Here is a 27245-nt window from a genome sequence, read left to right as displayed (position 1 = left end):
GGGGTTTCTAGGGTGATGCTAGGGTTCCTAGGTGGTATCTAGGGTTTTACTAGCGTTCTTATGGGGTTTATAGGGTGTTACTAAGGTTTTGAGGAGGCTTCTAGAGTGTTGTTAGGGTTTTGGGGGGGTTTCTAGAGTGTTGCTATGGTTCTTATGGTGTTGTCAGGGTTCCAAAGGGGTTTTTAGGGTGTTGCTAGTGTTCTTGGGAGTTTCTAGAGGGTTGTTATGGTTCTTAGGGTGTTGCTAGGGTTCCGATAGAGTTTCTAAGTTGTTGCTAGGGTTCTTAGGGGGTTTCTATAGTGTTGCTAGCATTCTTGGGGGGTTTCTAGGATGTTACTAGGGTTCTGGGGGGGGGATTCTATCTGCTTGTGCAAAACTTGCTGCCATGGTTAATGCAGTCATTAATAAAACCGACCTAGTATCATCAAGCTTCTCAAGATTTCACAGGCTTCAAACATCTGAATCATCTCACAAGCTGCTTTGAAACAATCTATACTGTATAAAGCGCATAAAAGGCCCTGGGTGGCTCTCATCATACCTCTCTTGGCACCTGCAAAAGTGAAAAGCAACCAATCAGAAAACACATGAACACAAACTTTAGCTGAGTTAAAATGGAAACCATCTGCTCTCTGACCTCATAAATGGCAAACCCGATGGTCTCCATATCCTGTCCTTCTTTCCTCTTCTTCCTGCGGTCCTTCTGCATCAGCGCCACCAGGAAGCTGCAATCCGATTGGCCAGGTGAATCTGGGTGTTTTAGGGTCACCTTAAACTGAGGGTTGATCCAGAATGTGGCTGTGGTTTATAGAAACAAAAGAGGCAGATGAGGATTTGGCTGTTTTGTCGCCACTGAACCGCCATTCCCTGTCCCCTGCGGCCTCTGTACCTGGGAAGTTTCTGCAGCCACCGGCCGTGCTTCCTCTCCTCCACTCGCCCTGATACAGTGATGTGCTCCACTTCTTCAAATTACTTGCCTGGAGTGCGTCTGGTGTCAGGTTACAGATCTCAAGCCGACTAAACTCACGCAGGAAATCACTGAACGACATCCTGGCAGAGAGAGAGACCCGGGTGACCCTCCTGAGCAGTGCTGGTGAATTATAAGGTTGCTAAGGTGTTCTGAACTGTTTACAGTGCATTTATAGGTCATTGCTATGGTGTGCTCTGTGGTTGTTAGGTTGTTTCTAGGCAGTTGCTATGTTCTGAATGGTTTGCAGGACATGTATAGGTCATTGCTATAGTATTCTGTTTGGTTGTTAGGTGGTTTCTAGGGTGCTGATATGTTCTGAATGGTTTATAGGTTGTTGATAGGGTGTTCTGTGCGGTTGTTAGGTGGTTTCTAGGGTGTTGATATGTTCTGAATGGTTTATAGGTTGTTGATAGGGTGTTCTGTACGGTTGTTAGGTGGTTTCTAGGGTGTTGAGATGTTCTGAATGGTATATAGATTGTTAATAGGGTATTCTGTGCAGTTGTTAGGTGGTTTCTAGGGTGTTGATATGTTCTGAATGGTTTATAGGTTGTTGATAGGGTGTTCTGTACGGTTGTTAGGTGGTTTCTAGGGTGTTGAGATGTTCTGAATGGTATATAGATTGTTGATAGGGTATTCTGTGCAGTTGTTAGGTGGTTTCTAGGGTGTTGATATGTTCTGAATGGTTTATAGGTTGTTGATAGGGTGTTCTGTACGGTTGTTAGGTGGTTTCTAGGGTGTTGAGATGTTCTGAATGGTATATAGATTGTTAATAGGGTATTCTGTGCAGTTGTTAGGTGGTTTCTAGGGTGTTGATATGTTCTGAATGGTTTGTAGGTTGTTGATAGGGTGTTCTGTACGGTTGTTGGGTGGTTTCTAGGGTGTTGATATGTTCTGAATGGTTTGTAGGTTGTTGATAGGGTGTTCTGTACGGTTGTTGGGTGGTTTCTAGGGTGTTGATATGTTCTGAATGGTTTGTAGGTTGTTGATAGGGTGTTCTGTACGGTTGTTAGGTGGTTTCTAGGGTGCTGATATGTTCTGAATGGTTCGTAGGTTGTTGATAGGGTGTTCTGTGCAGTTGTTAGGTGGTTTCTAGGGTGCTGATATGTTCTGAATGGTTTGTAGGTTGTTGATAGGGTGTTCTGCACGGTTGTTGGGTGGTTTCTAGGGTGCTGATATGTTCTGAATGGTTTATAGGTTGTTGATAGGGTGTTCTGTGTGGTTGTTGGGTGGTTTCTAGGGTGCTGATATGTTCAGAATGATTTATAGGTTGTTGACAAGGTGTTCTGTGCCGTTGTTTCTAGGATGTTGCTATGTTCTGAATGGTTTATAGGTTGCTGATAGGGTGTTCTGTGTGGATGTAATGTTGTTTCTAGTGCATTGCTATGCTCTGAATGGTTTAAGGCATTTATAGGTTGTTGATAGGGTGTTCTGTGTTGTTATTAGTGGTTTCTAGGGCGTTGCTATGTTCTGAATGGTTTATAGGTTGTTGATGGGGTGTTCTGTGTGGTTGTTAGGGCGTTGCTGTGTTCTGAGTAGTTTACAGGCCATTTACAGGTTGTTGCTATATTATGAATGGTTTGCATGGCATTTATAGGTCGTTGCTATAAGGTTCTGTGTTGTTGTTAATGGTTTCTAGGGTGTTAAGTTTTTAATGGTATATAGGGAATTTATAGGTTGTTGATAGTATTGGTAAAGACATTTGTACCATTTTGGACAATTTGAGTGGTATGCATAACTTGTTGCCATGATGTTGGGCTGTAGTTGCTAAGGTATTTTGAGTGGTTTATAGGGCATTCAAAACTCATTTGCTATGTTTTTTTTTGTGGTTTCTATTGCTATGCAGTTAGATGTTCTCAACAATTTATAGGACACTTATGTAATTGCTAAAGTGTTCTATGTTGTTGCTAGGTGGTTTCCAGGGTGTCGCTGCGTGGTTGCTAAGGTGTTCTGAACAGTTTTAGGGCACGTATCGGTTGTTGCTATGGCTTTGTGTTGTTGCTAGGGTTTTGTGTTATTGCTCGGGTTTTGTGGTGTTCTTAGAGGGTAGGGCTGCACGATTAATCGCACAACGTTGTGAGGCGCGTTTAGTCAATGAACCCGGTACTTTGATTATTGATTAGTAGGAAATCTCCATCACGTGCGTTCAGCTGGAGCGGCAAGTGCACAGAGGCACTTTGGATTTACTACTAATCAAAGTACCGGCTTCATTGACAAAACGCGCCTCACAACATTGTGCGATTAATCGTGCAGCCCTACTAGAGGGTGTCTAGGGCTGCTTAGAAGTTCAGAAGAATTTATGAGCATTAATAGGTCATTGCAAAGGTGTTTCTGTTTCTAGGGTGTTGCTATGTTGTTGATAAGATATTCTGAACAGTTTATATGTCATTTCTACAGTGTTTCAAGTGGCTACAGGATTGTTTCTACGTGAGTGTTGCTGAGTTGCTACTAAAGAGCTGTGGGGAGTTTTTCCACCAGTATCGCTGGAAACTAAATGCTAATTCTCATCTGATAAACTCTGATCCACTTACCAGAACTCCCCATCCTCACTGCGGTTCTGTAATCTGCCCCGGACAGAGCGGTCCACACTGTCCCATTCTCGAGAACTGAACACACATGCATCACAACAGTCATCAGAACAATCAGATCACAGTCAAATGCAGTAAGAATTAAGCATCAGTCAGCACACTGGTGTGATTCTCACTCATCACTCCAGGCTCCTGTCCACTCCACTTCACCCCACGGGTTCCTAATGCGCACCAGTTTAGTCATGTTTCCCCTGTACACCACCTGAACAACACATCATTAATATTTCTGATTTCAACAACATTTTCCCTTTGGAATAACATGCATTGATGAAACACACACATTAAGACTAGAAAGATTTATTAAGACAACAAACAAGTCCATTTTGATTTCATGTTACATTTATGCATTTGGCAGACGCTTCTAGGCTGTCTGTAACGCATAGTCTCTGGCTCACCTCTTCCACTCCGGTCACTGAGTATGCATGACCTTTCACCAGCTTCTTGAAGGTCACTGCTTCCATGTCAAACTTGCTGGTGATCTTGAGGACAAAAAGAAGCATAATGCACACACTGACTACGAATGACTATGAAAAAAACAAAGTAAAATAGCCAATGACAAACGCTGAAAGCTTTTCACATCTAAAACCTGGGTTAGTAATGAATTTATAATTTGTAGGTATTTAGTTTTTTTTTTTAATGTGTTCATCTGTTAACAGTTTGTCCATGTAATGCACCAAAAACAAAGTAAAAAGATCAGTGCATTTATTATCCCTGTACAAAATTATGCCTCTTTCTCTCAAAATCTGAAACTAAACAGGTTTTTTTTCTGAAATTATACAAAGCTCATGAATATTTAATGAGTTTCTTTCTGATTGGTTGTGCATTCTAGCACCTCTGTGTTGCATTTAACACACATTTGGGTCTGCAGTTCAGGGTTCCAGGCCTCAGAACCATCATGATTTAAGGGTTAAAAGCCAACTAATCCACTTTCAAATGCTTTCAACTGTAATCTTGACTTAAGCACAGTATAAAAAGCGAAATTCAGTGCTCACATCTATAGAGCAGCCCAGCAGCGATCCTCTCTCGATGGCACGGGCGATAATGCTGTAGAGGTCAGCAGGCGCTTTCTTTAACTCATATGTCTCTAAGACTCCACCTGTGAAATCCTCAAAGCCCTCAGATGTGCTGCCACCCGACAGAGCCTCATAACAGCCGTTCAACCTGATGAACAAGGCAAATAAATAGACTGAATAAGTGCAGATAACCCATATTAGATGCAAATATAGAGTTAAGGATTATCGTACTTGGCGTAGGCCTTCTCCAGCAGAGCGCTCCAGAACTCTCCACCCTCCGCCGAGTGAACGAACAACAGCTTCCCATCCTTCACAGGCAACCGGTCATCAATCACCACGTCCATCCACTCGCCGAACTGCCAGAACTACAGAAAGAGAGGGATTCAGTTTAATAAACACTTTAAGGTGAGACAATGCAGGTGAATAGGGTTAAAAAATGTTTTAATATTTATGACCTTACTTACCCAGATGATTGATTACATTGATAATTGCAAACATTTTTTGTATTACAAGTTTTCTAAAATGTTTTCTTAGGTTTAAATGTGCAAATGAGGCATTATTTAAGGAAATGGGCAATCATTTGCATGAATTTTAAGTACAAAAATCTAAACACTGGATGAAGTCAGTTTTTTTTATTCTTTTTTTTTTTTTGACTTATTAGAGTCATGTTTTTACAGAGGGAATTTTCTAATTTTGTCACACCATAATTCAGAAAATACTTAAAACAGACAGAAAACAATATATATATATTTTTAATTCAGAGGGGCAATAAAATGTATAAAATCAAGCAAATTATATATGAACAAATCCCTCTGTAAAAAAAAACTGTGAAGTTTGGTGTGTGTAAGTGCTACTGAAGTGGAGATTTATGGCTCAGTGTAGGAGAAAAAACTCATTTTGAGAAAATAGCTTTTAAAAATATGTATTGTAATTGAAATCTATTGATACAAAAAGATAAAGTGCTATAAAAGAAACACTTTACTGTCTTTTGGATGTTTTTTTCTTACACTAAAACCAAATATCTCAAACTTGACGGGTAAATAAAAAAAAAAACTGTTTTTGCCTGCAGTGTCTCCCCATAAACTAAAGTTGAACTTTTTTATTGGCATCAATGGTTCAATGAAAAAACTTTAACATCCATGCACTTTTAAAAATCAAGGTTCTGAAAGGTGGAACCAATTTCGATTTCCTAAAGAACCTTGCAAAGAAAGAGTTTTAAAAGAACCATTGTTTTGTGTTTTTTTTTTTTTTTTTTTTTTTTAGTGTGAAGAACATTTTAATAATCATTAGAACTTTTTTTTCACTATAAAGAAAGTTTTGTTTAATGGAAGGATTCCACAGATGTTAAAAGGATACAGTAAAGAACCTTTATTTTCAAGAATGTGGAAACTTTCCATTCCACAAAAGGTTATTATTCATGAAGCCAACAATGGTTCTTCTGTGGCATTTGTTTTTAAAAGAGTACACTCTTAAAAATAAAGGTGCTTTTAAAAGGTGCTTTCGTTTTTGGTTCCACAAAGAACCATTCAGTCAAAGGTTTTTTTGAAGAACCATCTATTTCTTACCTTTTTAATAATCTCAAGAACCTTCTTTCACCACAAAGAACCTTTTGTGAAACAGAAAGGTTCTTCAGATGTTAAAGGTTCTTTATGGAACCATTTAGACAAAAAAAGGTTCTTCTATGGCATCATGAAGCACTTTTATTTTTAAGAGTGTATGTACAGCAGGTGGCACTAAAGAGATCGTCATCTACTCACTGGTCACTTTCACAGCCTCTTTGCATTTATAATCATATTCTTGCAAACTGTTCTAAAGCAAACCTTGAAGGAAAATATTTAGACTGAAAGAGTTGTCAGAAGCTAATGACGTTGTGACCTCATTTACAGCCTATATTTTGGTTTTTACTTTTGGTAGTTTAATTTTAGGCTTCAAAGTTCATTAAAGCTACATTTATTTGTGAAGACTGTCATAATGAACAAAACATGTAAGAATCATACACTTTTGTTGCGTACAGAGTTTATTTTCTGCAATAATCCTATTGCTAATGAAAAAATCCTACACTCTTCAAAATAAAGGTGCTTCATGATGCCATAGAAGAACCTTTTTGTCTAAATGGTTCCATAAAGAAACTTTAACATCTGAAGAACCTTTCTGTTTCACAGAAGGTTCTTTGTGGCATAAGAAGGTTCTTCAGATTATAAAAAAAAGTAAGAAAGAGATGGTTCTTTAAAGAACCTTTGACTGAATGGTTCTTTGTGGATCCAAAAGTGGATCTTCTATGGCATCGCTGTGAAGAACCTTTTAAAGCACAATTATTTTTTTTAAGAGTGTACAGGGTTTTTGTTGAGGAAACCTACAGTTCTGGGTCGGCCTATAAAAACACAACATTATGATAAAATGCACAGATAAAACACAGGTAATGGATATCCTCTGCTGTTTGTTTGGCTGCATTAGTGGTAAAATATATATATATATAGTACAGACCAAAAGTTTGGACACATCTTCTCATTCAGGTGTGTCCAAACTTTTGGTCTGTACTGTAGATATGAATTCAACTGAAAAAACTTGTGAAAAATATATTTCAGGTGGTCAAATAGCAAATAGTGGAGCTCTGCAGCCACCTACTGGTAAAAGTTATTTGTAGTTGTTTTTTTTTTACTTCTAAAACTGGATTTTCCAAAAGATGGGCAAAAATCTTACACCAAACCATGTGAAATTATCCATGTTATCCCCATGAATTAAAGTTAGAAATGTGGGTTTTTTATAAAGTGAATTTTACATAAAGAAGCAGTTTTTGTATAAAAACCCATTTAAAAAAATATTTATTTATTAATTTATATATATTTAAAAAATATCACTAACCCACTGAAAACTGCACAAATGTAGAGTAAAAACTTGAATAAACAGAAAAATATACAGTACAGACCAAAAGTTTGGACACACCTTCTCATTCACTTGTATTTTCTTTTTTTTATTACAAATTGTGCCGAAGAAATGATTCTCAGTTTGTTTTTAAGAAAAACATTTGTTTTTTTCCATGGGGAAAAAAAAATCTTAACTTCAGGCACAATTTGAAAATTTAAAATAAAATATAATAAAATAAAAATATATATTGTATTGTTTTTTTTTTAATAATTCATATTTGACTAAAAAAAAAAAATTTAATTAAATAATAAATTAAATAAATAAATAAATAAAAAACATTAAGTCAAGTGTGTCCAAACTTTTGACTGGTAGTGTGTATATATAATACTCTTATTTATAATCTAACAAGGATGACAAAAAAATATCATCTTGTGTGTGTAATTTAAGTAAAACGTTAAAAAATAATTGAAATAAAACTTAACATAAAATATCAATATTAGACATAAAATAAATTAAATAGAAATATTTAAAAACAACAAAATTTAAATAAAATGATTAATACTTAAAGTTAGATTAAAAAAAATAAAAATATACAGAAATATTATAATAGTATGCAAAATGTATGTACATTTTGTTTATCAAACAAATATTGATTGATTTGAAGTATATCATTTTGATATGATTTTAATTTTATTATTTCTACATGAACTTTAACTGAATAACTGACTGTGTGTCAGTCTCCACTTGCACTACTGACAAACTATTTCCCTGTTTGACACTGGAAAGCTGCTTCATCAAGATACTATCAATTTTTTTAATAAAATAAATCATAAAATGTAATAAATTGTCATGAAAACACAATGCAAAACAGCTCCTAAAATAGCATTCACTTTCTTAAAGAATTAAATATTACCATGTAGCATTACGATTTTCTGAGATTCACTCATAAATTGTTTAAAACACACTGTAGCATTTTTCCTGTCTGTGAAAATCTCTCCCTGTGTCCCTCAGTGATTTACTCTCTCTCTTACAATTAGGTTTTACACACACTCAGTATATTTAGTCATATTTAGACTAACTAATTTAGTCTAAATGAGTCCCGGATGAGCCAGACAGAAGTAGCTGTGTGTGTTGAGACGCATTAGTGAACACATTTGGATCCTGTGTTTTTGTTTGCACGCTCATTCATGCATGATGCACAAATGCACGTGTATTTCAAGAGCATATGTGTGTGTGTGTGTGTGTGTGTGTGTGTGTGTGTGTGATGACATTTAGCAGTTCAGAGTTGTGATGAACTTTTGTGCATCTTTCTGAATGCATTGTGGTTTTGTACTATTCTGCAATATGTCGATTCTAAGACACATTTTAATCATTCAGCGCCATGGTATTTCCCAAATAAGACGGATTTTAAATTGCACTGTCATTTGGCGTCTGTACAAACTGTAAAGGATTCTTAGCATGCCATGTCACCTCATTACCCATAATCCACTTCATTGTGGTTACTTGAACACTAAGCATGGCTACCCTCCCCCTCGCCTCGCCTCGCCGAAACAGAAACGCACACATAAGCACGATATTTCCCTAGTGACACACACTAGCAATATCCCACATGAGGAACAGACTGATCAGCTTGCCTTACGCTGGTTCTGAGCAGTGCTTTGTCATTTTGAAATACTCCTACACCACTGCTCATGTTAGTCTGTTCACAGAGCAAAGTTCATGGTTGGTTTACTACAAATGAGCGCTGACTGTTTGACAGAGAAAATCACACAGAAACAACTGGATCTCAACCTGATCAGGCTTAAAGGGGTCATCAGATGCACATTTTCCACAAGTTCACATGATTCTTTAGGGTTTTAATGAAAAGTCTCTAATATACTTTTGGTTAAAAATTCTCAATAGTAGTGTAAAAAAAACACCTTTTTACCTTGTCAAAATCAGCTCTGCAAAATTTCAGCCCATTTTAAGACATGGGCCCTTTAAATGCCATCAAGCTCTGCTCACCCCGCCCCTTTCTGCTGATGGATTATATTTACTTTAGCAGCATTTAGCTGTGTTTAGCCACGTTTATCGGCGAAACTTGCCAACAAGCACATTACTAAACCTTACACTCACTTCTGCTGTGGGTGAAGCTGCATCAGGAACGATTCGCACAAAGATAGACGCAAATGTAGATTGGGATCGGCGCTTTCCTTTTAAAAATGAAAGTAACGTTAAACCTCTGCGTCTTCAGCGGCTCAGATATCGGGAGTAAATGACTACTGCTATGTTCATTATTACATCCAACAACAGAACACCTCAATCGCTCAATTAGAGTCTTCCTCTGCACCTGAGACACACAATAGCGATTGTATTCAGACTGTTTGAGCTCAGTGAGGGCGGGGCTAAGGCAAGAGGCTCATGTCAATCAAATGTGTTTCGTCACAACAACAACAAGCTAAGAATGAACTGATTTTAAAAAGGGGATGTTACTTTTAAAGATTAAAAAAATACCACTGGGTGGATTTGTATCATTGTATGGCGGTTGTGTAGACAAACTACCAACACACATTAATGTTCAAACAACATGGAAAAGTGAGTTTTGCACCCAATGACCCCTTTAAATATAAAGCTTCTTTAGTGGAATTTACAGTTCCAAGAAGAACCTTTAACACTTATGGAATCTTTCCAAGGTTCTTTAAACCAGGGAAATGTTCTTTTTGGATTTTCTGAATTTTCATTACAAATGGTTCTTTTTGGAACTGTTCACTGAAAGGTTCTTTAATGAGCCAAATATGATTCTTTCATGGCATTACTACCATAAAAAATAAAAAAATTGAAGCTTTGTTTTTTTTAGAAGTATTTAGAAGTATAGTATAAAAACTATACTCTTACACTCAGGGATTGAAATGAACTTTTTCACTCACCACCCTACTTAAATTTGGCTACTAAAATCTTAAGTTACCGGCCATTCATAGCTTACTAGCCGAAAAAAAAAAAACAGCCAAAAATAAACCAACAGCTTGAGGCTGTCTATATTGGATGTGACAAGCAACCATTGTAAATCATTTGGTGTCAGTATTAGGAATGTGTGATTTTCACAAAAAAAAAAAAAATCTCACTATTTCCTGGGATTTTATCGATAACGGTATTGATAAAGATAATTAGAAAATATTGTGCGTAGACAACTGACTCCTGAATTCTTCATATTCTGTGTGGCCAGAGATAGAAATTAATCTTTTCCAATAAGTTTAAATTGATTTTTACCTTTATAAAGCCTTTTTTTTTGAGTGTGCATCATCTTTTGAGTAAAATTCTTACATTTAATCAGTCAATTATATGCGTGCCTTTCTGTAGGAATGTTTTGTTTGTTTTATGCAATTTACTCCATAATATCATGATGTCTCACTAGTTCAGTATTTGCGCTAAATCTGCACAGATTTGGCTTGCAAGAGCTTCCTCAATAAATTAATGAGTGAACATTCACAAATTGTGACCAGCCAAATTGTCTAGTGATTTGACGGCGTTACCGGCCACAGCTTTTGGTGGGTGTTAATTTCAAACCCAGGTCTCACTGTCAAAGCTACATCTCTGTGCTCATGTTCTAGTGTTTGTCACTCTGATGTACCTGAAAGTGAAATATCCCGGCGTAGCAGCCATCAAAGCTCTGGCCGTGAGGCACCACGCGGTGCAGGAGTTCATCATTTAGAGTCAGAGACGCGATGGCTGCCAGCAACCAACAGTCACCTGAGAAAAACAGACCACAGATAATGAACAGATAAACAAATATCCAAAGTAATCTGCCCTCCAAAGGCAAAGTGCAGTAACTACGCCAACACTGAAACTGAGAAAAATGCCTTTTTTATGCCAGCTAGTTAAACACGTTGACACTTCTCTGAAATGTAATCAAATTTAACCAGGAGACTTTGCCACAAGACAAAACAGTTTTCACAGTCTATTTTAAGCCTTAACTCAATCTTGACCAAATGTGTAGTTACTGTGGTTTGCCTTTGGAGTGCAGTAATGTTATCTCAGGTAAAATTGTAAGAAAGTATCATGTTATTTAAATACCAATGTCTGTGGGGTCATGGCCCACAAGAGATTTAGTTTTGAGAGATTTTTAGTTTTGTATACATATATATATATGTTAAGGTCAAAAGTTTACATACACCTTGCAGAATTTGCAAAATGTTAATTATTTTAGCAAAATAAGAGGGATCATACAAAATGCATGTTATTTATTTAGTACTGACCTGAATAAGATATTTCACATTAAAATGTTTACATATACACACAATCCACAATAGAAAACAATTGTTGAATTTATAAAAACAACCCAATTCAAACATTTACATACGCTTGATTCTTAAAACTATGTTGTTTCCTGAATGATCCACAGCTGTCTTTATTTGTTTAGTGATAGTTGTTCATGAGTCCCTTGTTTTTCCTGAACAATTTTATGAATGTAATTTTACTTATTTTGCCTAAATATCACTTTTTTTTCATTTAGTACTGCCCTTCAGAAGCTACAGAAGGTACTTGTATAACTTGCATGTTTCCCAGAAGACCAAATAAGTTAAATTTACCCTGATGTTCAAATTTAAAGCATCAGTGAGCATTTGAACCTTCTGTAATAGTTGCATATGAGTCCCTCAGTTGTCCTCAGTGTGAAAAGATGGATCTCAAAATCATACAGTCATTGTTGGAAAGGGTTCAAATCCACAAAAATGCTGGAAAACCAAAGAATTGGTGTGACCTGAAGGATTTTTCTGAAGAACAGCAGGCAGTTTAACTGTTCAGGACAAACAAGGGACTCATGAACAACTATCACTAAACAAAAAAACCCAGCTGTGGATCATCCAAGTAACAACACATTATTAAGAATAAAGCATATGTAAACTTTTGAACAGGGTGATTTTTATGAATTCAACTATATGTAAACACATTTTATGTGAAATATATCGTTCAGCTCAGTATTTAATAATAAAAAACATGCATTTTGTTCGATCCCTCTTATTTTGGTAAAATAACGAACATTTTGCAGATTTCTGCAAAGCGTATATAAACTTTTGACGTCAACTGTATACAAGTTTAAAATGAATTAGTACAGTAATTTAGGAAAAGTAAACAGGATAGTATTTATAGTTTTATTTCAGTAAAACTGTGTAAGTTAAGCATACAGTAGCTCTTCATGCTGTATACATGTACAGTCTTAAATGGTATTAAACACCCATTCAATCATTCGTCTCAGCATTTACTTTTTTTACATCTTCATGCTGCAGTTTCTGGGATTCTTCCAACATGACAATTTATTGCCCTAAACAGCACATCTGCTATTAGAAGATGCCCCGACTCCTTACAACGCAGAGAATGCGTAAATAACCTAAAATAGCCACTGGGCCCAAACAAACCTGATTCAAAAAGAGCGACAGTCATTTAGTTTCCATGTTTACTAAAGCTTGTAAAAGCACAACAGCGGTCCCTGGGCTGCCACACACATCCTGACCAATCAGAGCTCTTCCTCACATGTTTCAATGCTGTATGGATGTCGTCATAACGCATTAGCTGCTCCGCCGCGAAACAGCAGCTCTTTATTTAATGACCGCAGGGTCAGAGCTTTAATTATGTACAAGGCTCTGTGTTTGGAGTAAGCATCACCCTACTTTCCTATAGCTGTCTTCCATCTGTATGAAAATATGCCACATACCAAATGTCACACTTTATTTTTACTGTCCAGTTTCCAAGTGTTTTAAATGTTCCTTGTTGAAAACTCAAAAAAAAGCTTAGATCACAAGAATAATTGACTCCTTTTTTTTTTTTTAGGGATGCACCAAATGTTTGGCAACTGAAATTATTCGGCCGAAAATGGCAAAAAAAGCTCTTTTCGTATAACAATGACGTGATCTGATCAAATAGAGGTGTGCACTTATGCAGCAAAGGGTTCAAAGTCCAAAGCGTGAGGGAATTCTGCATGATGAAAATCATTCATAAATCTGCTGCTGTCAGCAACAATAGTACTGAGGTCTTCTTACGGGTTTCCGCCGAAATAAAAGTTAACATTCATAAATGTCAGTATTGTTATTTTACAGTTGTTCTGTAAAAAAAATAAAATAAAGTAAGACAAGAATAATATTAACAATCATTACAACAGCTCTATTAATACATTTATTATCACATTCTCCTTTTCTCAGCAAGGCTGCATTTATTTTTACAATAAAAGCACATGCCTGATTCAAGAAGGGGGTCTTAAAAATGGCCAAAGAGTATTAGTTCACTAACATTGATTTTAAGTTAAATTGCGCTTTGTTGCTGGCTATAATGTCTACAAGAAAGTTAAAAATGTAAAGTGGTAAATATTTTTAAATTATTTTTGTAATTGATGTTTTTTTTCTTTGAAACGCAAGACAAAACTGTAAAAGGCAAATGTTGGCTTTTTAATTTATGCAATAGTGAAAAAAAAACATGTTTGGTCATAGGCCTTTGGCCCAGTGTGTAATTTTATTCGGCTTCGGGTTCGGCCAAGAATTTTCATTTCGGTGCATCCCTTATTTTTTTATATATTAAAACAGAAAATAGACCAATTATAGGTTTGTAAACATTCAGGATGCAGAAAACCAGAAGACAATTACACAGATAGGGTACAAAATGGTTAGATTTAAAATAAGATTATAGATTATATTGATTAGATGTCATTTTCAAGCTGTTCTCTGCTTATTACAAGAGCTTGTCACCCAACGATAAGCACTGTTGTTATTCAACAAAACTGATGTTAGACACTGGGATAGTCTTACAGATCTAAAACAGAGATGACGTTTTTTTTTATGGGCAAAGCCTGGTGGCAAAAAAAATGTTATGTAAAAATGATAACAGTTATAGGTTTAAATAATATTTCATTCTATAACTGTAGGGCTAATACAATACGTCCAATATGTGACCCTGGACCACAAAACCAGTCATAAGGTAAAATTTTACAAAACTTAGATGTATACATCAAATGAAAGCTCAATAAATAAGCTTTCTATTGATGTATGGTATGTTAGGATAGGACAATATTTGGCCGAGATACATCTGTTTGAAAATCTGGAATCTGAGGGTGCAAAAAAATAAAAAATACTGAGAAAATCACCTTTAAAGTTGTCCAAATTAAGCTCTTAACAATGCATATTACTAATCAAAAATTACATTTTGATAAATTTATAGTAGGAATTTTACAAAAAATCTTAATGAAACATGATCTTTACTTAATTTCCTAATGATTTTTGGCATAAAATAAAAAACAATAATTTTGACCCATACCATGTATTTTTGGCTATTGCTACAAATATACCCCAGCGACTTAAGACTGGTTTTGTGGTCCAGGGTCACATATGAAGTATTACGTAGACCTATTGTTTAAATCAAATTTATGCTTTAAAAGTTGAGTAATCCAGTTTTCATCTATAGTATGTCCATTTAAACATCTGCATTTAGCTTTAAATGATGTCTTTGATGACAGCATTCTTTAAAAATGATTTGCATTCAGATTTTGACAACAAAAGGCACTTTTTTTTTCTTATTGCATGGATTTTACCTGTTTGCCTCCACTTGTTACCAGTGTTTTTCTGCAACCACTATGCACACACAGCTGGAAGTGACGTAATTGTGACATCTACTCTAAATTGGTCTATAATATTTCGCAATATCACTGTTTTTACTGTCTTCTTGCTCACGTAAATCCAGCCTAGGCGAGCTGTTCATTGGTCTAGTAAATGAACAACTGGTTGAGGTTGTAGTGTGGTAAAATCAGGGTTGTTTGAGGTGAAGTTCTCATCCCTGTTGACAAACAGACTCACCTAGAGCTCCCTGACAGATGTCTGTACGAGTCGCTCCATCCGCGATAAACTGGGGCCGCATACACATCTCCTGAAAACACATGTATTGCACTAAATTAGATTTGCATTTTCAGGAGATGATTCACAGCACTGAGTATGCCATTCAAACTCACACACACATATTCTGGTCTGTTTTCAACAACTGCATCATTTGTAGGTGAAGAGAACATGCAGTAAAGTGTAAAAACACTGAGTATGTCATTCAAATTCAAACTCATTAATAAAGGCATGATGAATAAATGAATGTATAATGAGTAGCCATTTTTCCTGACAAATCATTTCAGCTCTCGAGCATCCCATAGCAACAAGCACGAGAGATGTAGTTATATAAAGCCATGCATTAATGTACCGACTAGAAGACATGAAATCCTGCGGGACGTTGACTGTAGAGGTGACCTGTCGCATGCAGAAGTGTTTAAAAGTGTTCAGAAGACAAAACTAGGAAATGCGTGAACATGTGATGGCAGAGTTGAAGCATGATTAAAGGAATACTTCATCCAAAAATGTAATTTGCTTAATATTTAATCACTCTCTTGCCATCCAAGATGTTAAAAGTTTCTGAACTGTAAGATTTTGAATGTTGTTGTTTTTTTGTTTTTTTTTAAGAAGTCTCTTGTGCTCACCGAGCCTGCATTTATTTGATCCAGTGTACAGCAAAACAGTAAAATTGTTGAAATTGATTTTTTTTTTTACTATTTACAATAACTTCTATTTGAGTATATTTTAAAATCTGTTTTATTCTTTATATCTTTGATTTCAAAGCTGTTTTTTTAGCATCATTATTCCAGTCGCATGTTCCTTCAGAAATTATTCTAATATTCTGATTTGCTGTTCAAAAAACATTTATTATTATTATTATTATTATTATTATTATGTTTAAACAGCTGAGTATAATTTTTCAGGTTGCTTTGATGAATAGAAATCTCCGAAAAACAGCATTTATCTGAAACAGAAATATTTTGCAATATTATAAATGTCTTTATCATCACTTTTGATCAATTCTAAAGCATCCTTGCTAAATAAAAGTATTAATTTCTATCTCCGAGACCTAAGCTTTTGAATGGTATAGTGTATAATATTACAAAAGCTTTTTATTTCAGATAAATGCTGATCTTTAAATCTTTCTATTCATCAAAGAATCCTGAAATAATGTAATGATGCTGAAAATGTATCTTTGATCTCAGAAATATATATATATTTTTAAATATATTCAAACAGAAAGCAATTATTTTAAATAGTACAAATATTTTTGCTGTATTTTGGCTCAAATAAATGCAGGCTTGGTGAACAGAAGTGAATTCTTAAAAAACATTACAAATTTAACTGTTGAAAAACTTTTGACTAGTAGTGTAGAGTATTTGTTTCTTCATCAGATTTGGAGAAATGTCACATTTAATCACTTGCTCATCAACAGATCCTCTGCAGTGAATGGGTGCCGTCAGAATGAGAGTCCAAACTGCTGATAAAAACAATAACACACAAGTAATCCACACCACTCCAGTCCATCAGTGTACATCTTGGGAAGCCAAAAAAGCTGTGTGTTTGTAAGAAACACATGTTCACATTGCTGCTTCTGGCCAAAATACAACTCTATTCATAATATTGCTTTCTCATGTGAAAACGTCGTCTGGTCTAAATCAGAAGAGAAATATGCACTGATCAAGCACTGTTTGCAATTACAAGTAAAAAAGAGTCCAAAATAGTTCTAAATTAATATTTGGGTGGATGGCAACAGGAGATGGACTTTTCACTGGGGTAAGCATTAGTATGGATTTTGGACTCATATTTCATTAAATGTTTTTTTTTTTTACAAACACGTAGCTTTTCTCTTCACAAGATGTTAGTTGATGGATTGGAGTGGTGTGGATTACTTGTGGATTATTGTTTTTATCAGCTGTTTGGACTCTCATTCTGACGGCACCCATTCACTACAAAGGATCCATTGGTGAGCAAGTGATGTAATGCTATGTTTCTCCAAATCTGATGAAGAAACAAACTCAATTGCAACTTTGATGACCCGAAACTAACAAAACTAACCCATCTGACCCTCACAACCCTTGAAGTCAGCTCACCGTCGGTCTCATCCACCGCACACCTTGCGTCTTGGAGGATCGTGAACCCAACTCATTGAACCCCAGAGAAGACGGGGTGGCTGGGAACAAGGGGTCCTCAAACAGGCACCTGGTCTGTTGGCATTGGGCCCTCAGCGAGTCGTAATCCTGTCCAAGGAACTTCACGGCATTGTGGTTCTGACCCAAACCTGCATCACGATCCCACTGACTCCGCAGCTTGGCAGCCATTCCTGTGGCGTAAATGGGCTCCATGTTTTTGCTTTACTGTGACCGGCACAAACAGATGACGTAATCCCAGATGGCCAATGAGAATGAAGGAAGGGGAAGAAACCAGCCAATCACAACGCAGGAAAGCAGAGTGAATATTTCAATTGTGAATCAGTGGGGAAGATGAAGTTGGATGTCATTTATTCAGTCAGCGGACAATGAAGTCTGGTCCAAGATCTGGTTTAGAAGTTCTGGAAAAGAAGAGATAAAATTAACTTGTCATATGTGACACTGAAGCACGAAACCAGTCTTCAGTAGCACGGGTATATTTGTAGCAGCAGCCAACAATACATTCATTGTATGGGTCAAAATTATCGATTTTTCTTTTATGCCAAAAAATCATTAGGATATTAAGTGGAGATCATGTTCCATGAAGATATTTTGTAAATTTTCTACCATGAATATATCAAAACTTAATTGTTGATTAGTAATATGCATTGCTAAGAACTTCATTTGGACAACTTTAGAGGTGATTTTCTTAAAATTTAGATTTTTTTGCACCCTTTGTTTACAGATTTTCAGTTGTATCTCGGCCAAATATTGTCCTAATTAGCCATACATTAATGGAATTAATAAAAAAAGTATATATATAGAAGTCAATGGCTACTGTCAACTGTTTGGTTTTGTACATTCTTCAAAATATCTTCTTTTGTGTTCACCACCATAACAACTGTATCTACATTTTCAACCTAAGGTTTTTCCACAGGAAAACAGGAGACTGGATGATTCTTGAATACTGTATGCTATTTCCGACATGCCTCTGAATGCAGAATAATCTAGCATTCATATCAAACAAAGAAAGAACAATATTTAGATTTTTTTGCACACTCAGATTCCAGATTTTCAAATAGCTGTATCTCGGCCAAATATTGTCCTATCCTAATGAACCATAACTTAATGGAAAGCTCTTTTTTTTTTTTTCATTTTATTTTAAAAGAAATGACCCTTATGAACCTACAGTTTTGCGGTCCATGGTCTTATTTATTTTTGTCGTTTTTGTTGTTGGACAAATAAGACAACTATTAGCACTTATGCAAAAAAGGGCAAATGTTGCGATTTAGCATGTATTTGATGTTTTATGTATTTTATAATTGTCATGCACACTGATAAGAGAATGATGGGAAATGTAGTTTGTTTTATAATAAAACAGCATAATGAGTGATTTTTTCCTGTTAAGTTTCATCACTATTCTTAATCAACAAGACACAAAATGCACACAAACCAAATAGTGCATGTAATGCTGACCATTATAACACATCACAATCAGCACCAGTTAATTTCTGGCATTTTTCTTTAACTGACACATTCCCAACCTTTAAAACCAGGACTTAACCCGAACATTTGACCCATGATGATTTTTAAGTTGTTGGAAGAAAAAAAAAAAAAAAAACTCAAATCCTTTCCTTGAACTTTTTATCATTTAAACTCATGCCTGGAAAATATCCACACTCTGATGTGTTGTGAAACAAACTTTCCATTATGATGTTTGCAGGTCAAACTGACCCAATATTTCATGGTTAAAGGCAGCTGTACAGATCCAGACTCATTTTTTTATGCATTTTGTCCTAGTTATGCAGCTATTTACCTCACTACTTTATTCAAAGAAACCTGCACTGCATTGAAGGTATTTTTAGGTGCATGTTCATTGTTAGCATCATGCTCTACTGTTTACATTTCAGGAAAGCACACAAACAAATTGCTTTTCCAAACTTGGAAAGTTGGTTTAAAAAGGTTTAAAAAAAAAAAAAAAACTTAATTTGTTAAATTAATTGAAAAAAACAAAACAAATATCATCACTTTCAAACACTTGATGGTAGCCACTGGCTTAGTATGAAAAAAAAGGAAGTCAATGGCTACCGTTGTTACCGTTAACTGTTTGGTTACATACAATCATTAAAATATCTTCTTTTTGTGTCCAGCACCACAACAACTGTATCTACATTTTCAACTTGAGGCGAGACACTGCAGGTGAATAGGGTAAAAAAATTAACTAATAGTTATCACCTTTCTTACTCAGCTGATTGAATACACTGATAATTGCAAAAATTTTTTGTATTACACTTTTTCTAAAATGTTAGGTTTTAATATGCAAATGAGGCATTATTTAATGAAATATGCGCTAATTTGCATACATTTCTAGTACAATTTTTTGACACATAAGAGTCACATGTTTTTACAGAAGGAATTTTGCCTCATTTTGTCACTCCATAATTCAGAAAATACATGCAGATTGCAGAAAAAAACATTTTTTCAGTTTTTAGGGGAATAAAATGTTGTATAAAACCAAGCAAATTATATATGAACAAATCCCTCTGTAAAAGCCCTTAGAATTTAAACAGAAATAAAAATGTAAAGTTTGGTGTGTGTAAGTGCTACTGAAGTGGAGATTTATGGCTCAGTGTAGAAGGAAAAACTCATTTTGAGAAAACGGCCTTTAAAAATATGTACTGTAATTGAAATCTGTTGGCACAAATAGATAAAGTGCTATAAAAGAAACACTTAACAGTGTTTTGGGTGTATTCTTTCCACTAGTCTGAAAAAACACTTTACAAAAAAACAAAGTCTCAAACTTGAAAGGTGCATGAAAAAACTGTGTTTTTGCCTTCAGTGTCTCGCCTTAAGGAAGTTTCCCACAGGAAAGCATGACTAGATGATTCTTAAACACTGTATGATATTTCTGACATGCCTCTAAATGCAGAATAATCTAGCATTCATTTCAAACAAAGAATCTGTCACAACCTCCTGTGAGCTGGGTTGTCCCTTAAAGCTAAAAAGTCTTAATGATAGATTTGTTTCTTACAAACAAGCAGCTTTTCACTTCACAAGATGTTAATTGATGGAGTAGAGTGGTGTGGATCACTTGTGGATTATTATGTTTTTATCAGCTGTTTGGACTTTGACGACGGCACCCATTCACTGCGAAGGATCCATTGGTGAGTCCATTGGATCAAGGGATGAAATGCAAAATTTCTCCAAATCTGATGAAGAAACATAGTCATGTTGCAATACAGTGAACGAATAGCCTCACTTATCCTCCCATACTTGTTAAACCAGTCTAATTTACCTTCCCCCTCATCCGTTCATTCTCACATTTGTGGTAAATTTGAGGAACTATGTGGTGCTTGCTCACCGTCCTGATTCACACTACCTTTGTTTGTCAAACCCATAAACAAATATTAGCCAAGTCTGTGACCTTGGTCAAGGCTGAAGCTAGGTAAAACATATTAGTTATTAGTTTAATGTAAACACTGTTGATCCATCGCACTCGTGTCATTTGCTGTAGCTGTGGTTGTGAACACACTGACATGTCTGTCCTTTAAACAAATGAGAGAAAGTAGAGCAGTGGAAGGGTGTGGTGCGTGAGATCCATGGAAAGCTAACGACACGCTGCCAAAAGTGAATCAAACCTCCGGAGTGTGTGGCTGTTTGCCAGAAGGACAAACACAGCATTCAGGGATCGAACAGTGACTTGGCATTAATGCATTCAAGTTAAAAGAGCGTATTAAATGTTGCTTCAGGTCTTCAGCGATGCTGAGTTTCTTTGTTTTCATTTCGTTCGTTCTAGCTCTTCTCAGGACAAGGATCAATGTCAGACGCTCATGGCAAATCTCCAGCCATCTGCTATAAAACATCCAGCAGAGTAAATGAACACCGTGATTTATAGAGTACTCGTGAAATACATTAGGAAAGGAAAGGAGGTGAGGTGAGGCCAAGTATGGTGACCCATACTAGGAATTTGTGCTCTGCATTTAACCCATCCAAGTGCACACACACAGTAGTGAACACACACACACCCGGAGCAGTGGGCAGCCATTGCTGCGGCGCCCGGGGAGCAGTTGGGGGAACGGTGCCTTGCTCAAGGGACTCACCTCAGTCGTGGTATTGAGGGTGAAGAGAGTGCTGTACATTCACTTCCTCCACCTTCAATCCCTGCCGGACCTGAGACTCGAACTCGCAACCTTTGGGTTACAAGTCCGACTCTCTAACCATTAGGCCACGGCTGCCCCCCCGGCTGCCAGTTACAGTGATGCATACAAAATATATTCTCATGAAGAAAGGCCCAGGTTTTTATTTAAGTGTTGAAACCTTTTTTTTAAATCAAAATTGAGCACATTTCCCAAATAACCATCAGTAAATACATAAATAAATGTAATTTAATACTGTAGGGAGATGTGTGTGTGTGTATATATATATATATATATATATATATATATATATATTGCCCGAAATTATTCATACCCCTGGCAAATTCTGACTTAAAGTTACTTTATTCAACCAGCAAGTTTGTTTTTATTAACTGGAAATGACACAGGCTTCTCCCAAAAGATAATAAGACGATGTACAAGAGGCATCATTGTGGAAAAAAAAACTTCTTAGCTTTCATTTACATTTGAACAAAAAGTGGGATGTCCAAAATTATTCATACCCTTTGCAAACGGTCACAGTCTTTGGGAAAATCCAAAGTTCTATACCATTCCCAATAGTCCAAGCTGTTCTAAAGCATCTTAATTACCCTGATTCATTGGGAACAGCTGTTTTAATCAACTCAACAGGTGAAAAACACAAGCTCTCTCTGCTGTTGGTTTGTGGACAGTCATGGCTAAGACAAAGGAGCTCACTGAGGACCTGCGGCTGCGCATTGTGGCTGCTCACGAGTCTGGAAAGGGCTATAAGTCCATATCTGAATGTTTTGAAGTTCCAGTGGCTACAGTGCAAAGTATTATTAAAAAAATACAAGACGTTCCGCACTGTGAAAAATCTTAGAGGACGTGGTCAGAAACCAAAAGTGACACCTGTGCTGGCCAGGAGGATAGTTAGAGAGGTAAAAAAGAATCTAAGAATCACCACCAAGGCCATCCTGATGAATCTGGGCTCTGCTGGTGGCACCATCTCAAGGCAGACAGTCCAACAGACACTGCACACCGCTGGGTTCCACAGACGCAGACCAAGGAGGACACCACTTCTCCAGATAAGGCACACAAAAGCCCGCTTGTCCTTTGCAAATGCTCATCTGGATAAAGAAGAAGACTTCTGGTCTTCTGTTTTATCGTCAGATGAAACAAAAATTGAATGGTTTGGCCACAATGATGTAGCCTTCATTTGGCGTAAAAAAAAGGAGAACCCTAAGAACACCATCCCCACTGTCAAACATGGTGGTGGGAACCTAATGTTTTGGGGGTGTTTTTCAGCCGGTGGACCAGGGAACCTAATCACAGTAAACGGCACCATTAAAAAGGAGCAATACATCAAAATTCTCAACAACAACATCAGGCAGTCTGCAGAGAAACTGACCTTGGACACCAGTGGACATTTCAGCACGACAACGACCCAAAACACACAACAAAAATGGTTACCAGACAAAATGTTAACATTGACGTTTTGCAGTGGCCCAACCAGAGTCCTGACTTAAATCCAATTGAGAATCTGTGGAGGAGCTAAAGATCAGGGTGATGGCAAGGAGACCCTCCAACCTGAAAGAGTTGGAGCTCATTGCTAAAGATGAATAGGCAAAAATACCAGTGGAGACATGCAAAAAAGCTGGTCAGCAATTATAGGAAGCGTTTGATTGCTGTAATAGCCAACAAAGGCTTTTCTATTGCTTACTGAGAAGGGTATGAATAATTTTGGACATGCCAGTTTTTGTTCAAATGTAAATAAAAGATGAGTTATATTTTTTTCCACAATCATGCCTCTTGTACATCGTCTTATTATCTTTTGGGAGACACCTGTGTCATTTCCGGTCAAAAAAAACTTGCTGGTTGAATAAAAGTAACTTTAAGTCAGAATTTGCCAGGGGCATGAATAATTTCGGGCTTGACTGTATATATATAATATTTTTTGTAATATACATGTTCCTTGGAATTTTTTTGTAATTCACTGTGAACTCAACTAGTTATTTCTGAGTAAAAAATGTTTCTATTGCCTTTTTTTTACTTGTAAAGTATTTAGTTTGCACAGAAATGATGACACAACAGGAAAAAAGAAAGAAAAAGAAGAAATCGAGGAAAAAAAACATTTTTTTTTTAGGTAAAATGTCAAGGGTTGCATTTCCCAAATGCATCATAAGCGAGACTATTGGTCTCTACAATACTTATTGCTTTTGGAAATGCAGTCCTGGGTGTTTCTTGACCATTTTCATGTTCTCCACTCTGACATTAACCCTACAAATCCACCCTCATGAAATATAAGTTCAAGTTAGCATCTATTCCTACTGGTGAAAGCACTCAGGCCTGATTATGTTAGTCTGAAGCTTGCAAAAATACTGAAATAAATAGTGAATTTGTCTCTGGTGGGGTGTGAACGCAAGTTTCTCAGCCCTCTGGAGAAGGATGGGCTGATGAGAGATGACTGATGAAAAACAAGTAAAGACACATCATCAAACCTCAGTTTTTAAACAGACGCCGTCGACCAATCAGAGACAGGCTGAAGACGTTATTCACATACTGGGAAAAAGATTACCGAGAAATCATTTGAGGTCAAACTTGTTTCACAAGACCTGAAACTAATACCAGACCACTAGATAAATTACATAAAGTGCATAATATAATACAATATACATTTCTTTGTGAGTATGTATATATAGAGAGAGAGAAAGGGAGTCAAAAACTATTTTGCAATTGAGTTTGGTGCAGAAATTACCTTTAACCATTCAATTAAATTAAACATTGATCAATGGTGAGCAACAATTAACAAATAACTTGAATACTTTGTGTGCAACTACTAATTCATAATGCGAACAAACAGCAGATGTTTTTTTTTTTGTGAGGTCAGGTAGCCTACAGGTAGTATTTTCTCTTGTATTTTTGGGCATGTCTGACTGTCACTCAAAGAATTCACAGACAACGCCCTAAACAACCATTGAACTTCTCACTATTATATACATACAATGCCACACTTTCCTCTGTTTAATTCATACAAGCTGTGACACATGCACATTATTCCTATTGTAAATAGTGGTGTTTGCACCCATGGAGATGTGCTTTAGTCTCTCCTGCGATATGATCACATGCCAACAATGCTATCAACACTTATGTGTGCAGCTCACATCTCAAGTTGCATCACACATGTGATGTGATTTTAATACGAAGCAACACGATACAAAAGTTAATGCAAACTGAAGGGTTTAGTTTCTTAGTTCAGGGGTTTTCAAACTGGGGATGCATAGGAACAAAAAGTTAAAATAAATAGTAAAAAAAAAAAGTTTAATCTAATTTTAAACTATAAATGAGTACAGTACTTCATGTTACTAATATGTTACTAAATGTGTCTTTGGACCACAAACCAGTCATCTGAAAGCTGAATAAATAAGCTGTCCATTGATGTATGTTTGCTAAGATAGGACAATATTTGGCTCAGATACAGCTATTTGAAAATCTGGAATCTGAGGGTGCAAAAAAATCTAAATATTGAGAAAATCGCCTTTAAAGTTGACCAAATGAAGTTCTTAGCAATGCATATTACTAATCAAATATTACGTTTTGATATTTTTACAGTATGAAATTTACAAAATATCTTCATGGAACATGATCTTTATTTAATATCCTAATGATTTTTGGCATAAAAGAAAAATGGATCATTCTGAAGCATACAATCTGTTGTTGCCATTATTTTTTCACTGTATAAATTTGGTATTTAAACAAAACACTATATAGATGCTTTATAGATTTTACGATGGAGTTCTTCTCACAAGGATGATCATATTTGGAAAATCTGGAATCTGAGGGTGCAAAAAAAAATCTAAATATTGAGGAAATCGCCTTTAAAGTTGACCAAATGATATCTTAGCAATGCATATCACTAATCAAACATTAAGTTTTGATATATTTACAGTAGGAAATTTGCAAAATATCTTCATGGAACATGATCTTTATTTAACATCCTTGTGTTTTTTGGCATAAAAGAAAAATGTATCATTTTGAAGCATGCAGTCTATTGCTGGCATTATTTTTCACAGTATAAAATTGGAATTTAAACAAAATACTATATGCTTTTTAAATTTTAGGATAAGGTTCCTCTCACAAGGATGATCATGTTTGGAAAATCTGAAATCTAAAGGTGCAAAAAAATCTAAATATTGAGAAAATTGCCTTTGAAGTTGACCAAATTAAGTTCTTAGCAATGCATATTTCTAATCAAATATTAAGTTTTGATACATTTACAGTAGGAAATTTACAAAATATCTTCATGGAACATGATCTTTACTTAATATCTTAATGATTTTAGGATAAGGTTCCTCTCACAAGCAGTCTACGACATCTAAAAGTGAGACTGGATGTTTTTCATAAGATATTATGGAAACGCAAGCAGCCTGGGTGTGGATTTTTCAGATAAGAAATAATAGGGTTATATGGTGAAACCGCCTTCTCTTTCATCACTTCCTGTGTCTTTCAGTAAATCCACTCTGACCACAACAGCTGACCATGTGTGTGTGTGTTTAAGGAGCTTTTAATAGCTATGCATGCATGCATTCAGCCTCAAACTATTCAGATGCTATGGGAAACTGACTTTGCATTCAATCTAGATGTAAACAAAAAGTATTAACTCTTAAGAAGTAATTCAGCTACGTGCATTTACAAATTAAACATGTTATTGATTGATTTAGCAGTGTTGTAAGATCAAAACATGCATGCAAATAATATGAGAGTTAATAATGATCAGTTCAGAGGCAGTCTTAAGAAACTGCAAAACAAGGAAATGAACTTCACACACCTTTTGATGTTTTAAACTCTAAAAGATTTTAAGACAATTGGCTGCCAAACAATTATTTTATAACACAACCTTCGTGTAAAACAACCTTGATGTCAACAACACAGGAGTAAAACAACTAAAGTGAAACAAAGTGTCAAAGTATCGTTCGCATGGATGCAGAAAAGACCAAACGCAAATGCATAAAAGACTCACCTCGTGTTTTGATTTGCAGTGCACTTGAGCAAATAGTATATAATCCAGAGTTTTTGACTATTGTTCGATCCTCCGAACATCTGGAGTTCGTGTAGTTTAACGTCTTGCTGCTGATTTCACCCCACCAGCAGCACAAACGCCCAGCGGATCCGGGGCGCGTCTGCGCTATGCGTGATAAACGCGACGCGTCTCGGAGTTACGGAGAGAGGCGTGGCGTAGCATTCCGTCAGCCAATCAGTAAGCGCTTTTACGCGTTCAGCGCGACGCAACCAAACGAAAACGCAAAATATTTAGATTAAAAAATTAAATACAATAGGCCTATTTGAAAATACAACAGTATTTATTTAAAAATAAATACAATAGTATACACTATATTACACTACTGTTACCTTTGTTAAGTTAGAATTGTTTGAGTATACTGATGTATAATAAATGTAATAGGCATGAATTCGCATACTAAATTTGCAGTAAACTGTAAAATATATTAATATTAGTACTGGGCAACGATTAATCGAATCCAAAAATAACATTTTTGTGTATATAATACGTGTGTATACTGCGTATATTTATTATGTATATATAAAGACACACACATACCGTATACATTTTGATAATATTTACATGTATATATTTATATGAATATAATTTATGTAATATATAAATATATGTAATATATAAACATAACATTTTTCTTAAATATATGCATACATGTATTTATATATAGC

General features: G+C 35.9%; 1 protein-coding gene across 1 annotated transcript in view; it reads right to left on the bottom strand.

The window, feature by feature from the left end:
• Positions 1-26672, bottom strand: part of capn1 (calpain 1) — a 35904-nt gene extending 9232 nt beyond the window's left edge. The window contains exons 1-12 of the mRNA XM_073836473.1: positions 26521-26672; positions 17353-17810; positions 15242-15311; positions 11038-11156; positions 4797-4930; positions 4545-4713; positions 3948-4031; positions 3669-3754; positions 3496-3570; positions 887-1047; positions 635-795; positions 539-550 (exon numbers count right to left, since the gene is read on the bottom strand). Coding sequence (XP_073692574.1) covers positions 539-550; positions 635-795; positions 887-1047; positions 3496-3570; positions 3669-3754; positions 3948-4031; positions 4545-4713; positions 4797-4930; positions 11038-11156; positions 15242-15311; positions 17353-17604 — 1323 coding nt within the window. The 5' untranslated portion in view covers positions 17605-17810; positions 26521-26672. The remainder of the gene's footprint in view (positions 1-538; positions 551-634; positions 796-886; positions 1048-3495; positions 3571-3668; positions 3755-3947; positions 4032-4544; positions 4714-4796; positions 4931-11037; positions 11157-15241; positions 15312-17352; positions 17811-26520) is intronic.
• Positions 26673-27245: the final 573 nt, after the last annotated feature.

This window comes from Garra rufa, chromosome 3, assembly GCF_049309525.1.
Source record: "Garra rufa chromosome 3, GarRuf1.0, whole genome shotgun sequence".
NCBI classification, from domain to species: Eukaryota; Metazoa; Chordata; class Actinopteri; order Cypriniformes; family Cyprinidae; genus Garra; species Garra rufa.
Note: the sequence above shows the minus strand (reverse complement) of the source record. Positions and strands in the feature narration are given on the sequence as shown.